The sequence below is a fragment of the Notamacropus eugenii genome, chromosome 3 (assembly GCF_028372415.1).
Source record: "Notamacropus eugenii isolate mMacEug1 chromosome 3, mMacEug1.pri_v2, whole genome shotgun sequence".
Classification (NCBI taxonomy): domain Eukaryota; kingdom Metazoa; phylum Chordata; class Mammalia; order Diprotodontia; family Macropodidae; genus Notamacropus; species Notamacropus eugenii.
In genome coordinates this window covers 114,386,190-114,391,915 of record NC_092874.1, presented here as the reverse complement: position 1 = coordinate 114,391,915, position 5,726 = coordinate 114,386,190, and the positions used below count along the sequence as shown (strand labels likewise).

Sequence of the window (5,726 nt, the reverse complement as noted above, 5' to 3'; positions counted from 1 at the left end):
GTTTTGGTCTGTGAGTGAACTGTGTCTTCTTTTAGGTGGAGAGGGGAAAAGTTCTTATACAAGGTAAAGATTCACATGGGTATTCATTCACACACACACACACACATGCATGTGTGTGTGTGTGTGTGTGTGTGTGTGTGTGTGTGTGTGCTCTTCAAATTTTTCACAGTACTTTACTCAGACCTTTCCTTCCACATTTATTTCTCTTTGTCACGGTGATTTATGTTACTCAATTCCACCTTCCATGAGACCGCAGCGTGTTCTTTATCATTTCTACCTTTGCATCCCCAACAATGAGCACCATTTCTCGGGCATAGTAGGGATTTAATAAATATCCATTGAATTCAAATGAAGGGAGGCATAGCTATCAAGGACCTGGGGTACCTGAATTTCAGATGGAACATGGGCACTGGTGAGAATATTCCCAAGAGCTGACTTACACCCCACTATGGAATCACAGGCTACCTTTTTAGTTCTCTTTATCTTCTAGGGAGAGACAAGTTGTTGCAGCAAAAAGCTAGAAGGTAGGAAATTAGGGGCTGATATCTGAACCTGGCTCAGGCTGGGTTTATGCTTCAGGTTTGGAACTAGAATGAAACTAGACACTTGTGGACCATTTAACAAAAGGAGGGGTACTTAGCCATACCATGGAAAGGATACTCAGCAAGGATACAGTGTTGATTCCATTTCAGTCTCCTTCTGTCTGTGTTGGCCATGCTGCCATGACTGTCAAGCCTGAGGGAGAACAATTCCTGCCTCTGGTGAGCTGGCTTTTTTACTTAAGCCACCAAGAAGCTACATCAGTGGCCTGCATCTTAGTCCTTTGAACCAATTAAGTCATCAGGATGGTTTTCATTCCTTTTACTAAAAACAGACAAACAAACAACTTATATGACAGCTATTGCTCCTTCCACATTAGTCAGGATACTGGGAAAAGTCCAGGGCCCTATTCAAATCAGATCGTACCCCCTCAGCACCACCCCTTGGGAAAAGAGATCTCTTGGCTTTAATAAAGAAAAACAGACAATTTCAATATTACAGTTTTAATCCCATCACATCCCCCCTTCCCCATTCCAAAACTTGCCAATAATAAAGTTAATGCTTTGTAGATTTCAGGATACACGTATCAAATTTATACTATAGGTGGGAAATGGGGCATAGAAAAAGGGTGATTTGTGCATGGGTGAATTAATAACTAGTTTGAAGATGGCTGATGATTACAGTTGAACATCTATTTAGCCCCACCAGAGAAGAAAGTGCTATAAGGTGTCCATCTGAAGGATGGAGGCCTATCAAACCTGTATCTTCTGGGATGTCTCTGAAGGGGGGAAGAAGTATCTCTTTACAGTTTCACTTCAACATCCAACTTCTCTCTCACTTCCATTGAAATCTGACCATTCTCCTCATTAAGGTCATGCTCCCTTCTCATTACTTTCCCTCCATGTTCTGGCTTGGGCCAAAAGGGGATACGCCAGAGCCAAGAAGCAGCACAGAATCTGGTGCCAATCCCAAAAGGGAAGTTGTAGACCTCTGAGACATTCAGGGTGTCCTCTGAGTCCTCATGTATTTGGTTCCATGCTATGAGTCCTCTTTCTTCCTGACTTCCTAGTAAGAGGGAATAAGAAGTCAAAAATGGGCCAAGCCCTATGGAGCTATAGCATTTGTGGTAATGGTAGGGAATTCCATTCTTTGGGATAGATCCAGTTGGGAGAGCCCTGTAAAGAAGATGTACTAGATGGCCTCAGTTTCCTATTCTGCAATATGACAGGGCTGAACTAGATGAAGACCCTTGCAGTTCTAGTACTATGATCTTATGACCTTCAAGTGGGACTAAGAGTTGTTTGAAATCACAGATATTTACAGCTGGAAAATACTTTAAAGATAATTTGGCCTGACCCCTTCACTTCACCCAGATGGGAAAACCAAGACTCAAAGAAAGGCAGTTACTTTTCCAAGGTTGCCCTCCTAGCTAATGGCAGGGATGGGACTGGAGCCCATTCTCTCTTACTTCTATAGCAAACCAGCTATTTCACCATTCTGTGCTTCTGTATACACTCTTCCTCTTGTTTCATGGAGCTTCTTCCTTGCTCTACGCCATGTAATTTAGCCCTCTTCCCACCATAAAATTGTCCAGGAAGCCAAAAACAACTGACTGCATTGGATCATGTATTCCTATCTTGGTACCCCTTCAGCACTTACATTCTTGGTTTGTCCTGAGAAGGTAGCTGGGTGCTTATTTTACTCAACTACATGTGAGTCATCTCCTTAGCTAGATAGTACAATTTTTATAGAGCTGGTGTCATATGTCTTTTCTCTTCATTTCTACCTCTTCTGCCCTCAATACAGAGCACAAGCTTCAGTCGATGTTTGCTCACTATGGGTAATGCAGACCAGGATACGGGTCCTGTGGGCGTATACCTATCCTCTGAGGATCATCTCCCTCCCTTCAACTACATAGGGAATCATACCCTTACCTGTGGGTACTGTGCTGAAACTTAGCATTATATCTTGGGATTTACAGACTAGATTTCTTTTTTATTCCTTAACCTCAAATCATTCTGGCTCTCATTGATTGCCCAACAATAGGTCCCAGTCCAAGCCTTACTTGATCACTGGATTCTCAAGGCTAAGAGTGCAATTAACAATTATTTCTGTTTTGACCAGAAACTCTAAGGGTCTTCATCTCCCAGATGGATTTTTTTTGACTAGGTAAAAGAGGCCATTTTTTTACCTCATTTTTTACCTAGCCTTAATCATTGAATGGGCATTGTCTCAGACAGATTTAGACCTGGGAAAAACCTTAGCTTAAAAAGGCCAAGGCCTCTCACTTCATCCAGGGTCATCACCAGTTGTCCTGATCTCTGTCTTGCCACTGGACCCACATGGCTCTGGAGGAGCAGGTGAGGCTGGTGACTTTGTACAGTCTTACCTCACTTAAATTCAATTCATTTGCAAGTCATGACATCCCCTTCCTGATGTCATGGTCCTCTTGGAAAACAAAGGACAAACAAGAAGAAGAACCTATCTTCTGACAAGTTTTCCAGACATGCTGTTAGACAGAAGTGGTGATAAAGCAACATTACCTGGAATAGTGTTGTCAAGTACAAAGCCCAGGAATCCACCCACAAACATGCCAGTGGTGAGCAGAACCTGGATGACTTGATCCAACTGGATAATTCCTACAGTGGTCACAAGAGGACAAGAATGAGAGAGAGGAACTATGGACCTTCCACAGGATGGAGTCCAACAACCCAGACCTCTCTGAGCCCTAATCCTCACCATACCCATCAGGTTACAATATTAGGGAGAGAGAAACTTGGTCATCTATGGACTCAGCAGATCCTCACCTGTCTGGATTTGTTCTGGATTCTTGTTCACCCAGTTAGGAATGGTCAGCCCACAGTAGATGGAGAAGCCAAAGACAAAGATGTTCCTGGAAGAGTTCATGTCCACATACTGCAAGGAGAAGGAATCCAGTCCTCTTACCATCAAGGGAGAGTCTCCTCCTCAAAACTGGCAGCAATTACTTGGGATGTAGAGGGGTGAGGGGAGAACCTGGGAAAATCAGGTACCCTCCTCTCTGCAAATTAGAAGCCAAGTGGAATAACTAAACACAAGATGGGGATGGCAAATGAGGAAGGGGTGGAGAACACTGTTTATCATGCCATCATGCTAAGTTCCTGCTTGGGTACTCTGGAAGCATAATTGTTCAGTTAATCTTCCTGGGTATATTAGAAGTTGACTGACTGAAGAGAGTGAAAAGTCATTATTTATTTTACCATTGTTTTCGTTTTGTTTAATCTAAGCCATTTTTCCCCCACAGGGAAATTCCAGATTTGGCCACTGTCACTTGAAAAATGTGGCATTGTGGTTTACAGTCAGGAGAACTTCCTCCTAACCCCAGTTCTATCATTCATAATCCAGATTCCAAAAAATGTATTTCAAGAGGCAAAATGTTTCTGTAATTCTTTAAAAGCAGACTATCTTAAGGTCAAGACTTAGTGCCTTGCTATGAAATGTTAAATTGAACTGAAAAGATGCCTTTCTTTACCTGTAGATTAGAAATTCCCACTGCTGCGATGACTCCAAACATTACTAGGAACATACCCCCAATGACAGGGCTTGGAATGGTGGCAAATGCAGCCCCAATCTTCCCAAAGATGCCCATCAGGAGCAGCACACAGCCAGCAAAAATGATCACCCTCCTGCTCCCCACCTACAGTCAAAGGTAAAGGCAAGAAACAGGAGAACTGAGGATCAGCTACCCTGTGAGGATACAGAACACCCAAAGGGCTTCTGTTGGGGTGGGGTGGGGTGGGTCTGGGGTGGGTCTTTCTACTAGAACAACTCTACTAAAGCAATATGGAGATGAAGCCCACATAAACCTAAATCACCACCCCATTCTGCCTCCAAGGAAGAGAATTGGAAAGGATGCTGGAATAAACTCTGAGCTCCAATTCCCTGTCCATTTGTATCTTTTCTCTCTGTCATCTCAAAACATAATCTCTGTGAATAAAGATTGTTCCTGTCTTTGAGATTATATCCCTAGTGCCTAGCACAATACCTGGCACATAATTGTACCAAATGAATACTTGTTAATGATTGGCACCACATTAAAAAGGCTCCCTGGGTTAATTTGATCTCCCTAGGATTAGTCCTGTGCTCCACGTTCTCTCATAACATATGCATACTGTTAACTACATGATCTTACATTTCTTCAAATACAGGTTTGTAAGGGTTTTCTAATGTATTACGTATGTGCATGTATGTACCTATACCTATCTATATTTCTTTATATGTTTATAACTATATCTATGCCTATGCCTGTGTCTATATCTATTATCTTCCTACATATGTAGCCATCTAACTAGTCTTTCCAATTAGACCATAAGCTCCTCAAGGGCAAAAACTGAGTATTCCTTTGTATACTCACGTTCTATGTTGTGCTAAGATTTCCAAGGGCAGTGACCAGTCAAAGAGTGTGGTAGTTGTACTCTACAACATTGTCTTTAAGGACAAACAGACAGAGACAGAAGGAGAGAGACAGAGAATGAGAAACAGAGAAATAGAGACAGAAGGAGAAAGAGACAGAGACAGAGAGACATACACACAGGGACACAGACAGACTGAAAGAGACAGATATTAAGAAAAAAGAGAGAGGGAGACATAGAGAGACACATGTAGAGAGAGGTACAGAGACAGAGGTAGACACAGAAAGAGAAAGAGACAGAGACAAAAAGAGACACACACACACACACACACACACACACACACACACACAGAAAGAGACAGAGACAGAGAGTGAATATGGATTGTTGAAGTGGTAAACTCCCAGAGATTAGAGAGGATGAGATTAAGAACTATCTGTATACCCTTTGACTCAGTAATACCACTCCTGGGTCCATACTCACATGATATCAAAGAAAGAGAAAAGGGAACCATATACCAGCCCTCCCTCACTCAAATCAAAGTCAACTGCAAGTCATGTCATCATCTTGATGTCGTGGTGCTCTTCGAGAACCAAGGATAAACACAGCCTGTGAGTGAGTAGCAGCTCCTCTCCTCTCCTCTCCACCCTTGCCTGGGGTGCTCTACCCAGGGAAGGTACACTGCCATGGCTAGAAGCTGCCTTTTTTCCTTTGGGTTTCCTGCCTAGATTTATTGCTCAAAGACAAAGCTTTAAACCCGATTCACTGAGGAATTCATAGACGCCACATTAAGCAGTA

At 42.7% G+C, this 5,726-nt stretch overlaps 1 protein-coding gene across 2 annotated transcripts in view; it reads right to left on the bottom strand.

Annotated features, from left to right (window-relative positions):
- Window positions 1-1,027: 1,027 nt before the first annotated feature.
- CNOT4 (CCR4-NOT transcription complex subunit 4) overlaps window positions 1,028-5,726 on the bottom strand; it is a 293,416-nt gene continuing 288,717 nt past the window's right edge. For both annotated transcript variants that reach the window (XM_072652639.1, XM_072652638.1), the window contains exons 10-13: window positions 4,052-4,216; window positions 3,348-3,456; window positions 3,084-3,179; window positions 1,028-1,605 (exon numbers count right to left, since the gene is read on the bottom strand). In XM_072652639.1, coding sequence (XP_072508740.1) covers window positions 1,343-1,605; window positions 3,084-3,179; window positions 3,348-3,456; window positions 4,052-4,216 — 633 coding nt within the window. In that variant the 3' untranslated portion in view covers window positions 1,028-1,342. The remainder of the gene's footprint in view (window positions 1,606-3,083; window positions 3,180-3,347; window positions 3,457-4,051; window positions 4,217-5,726) is intronic.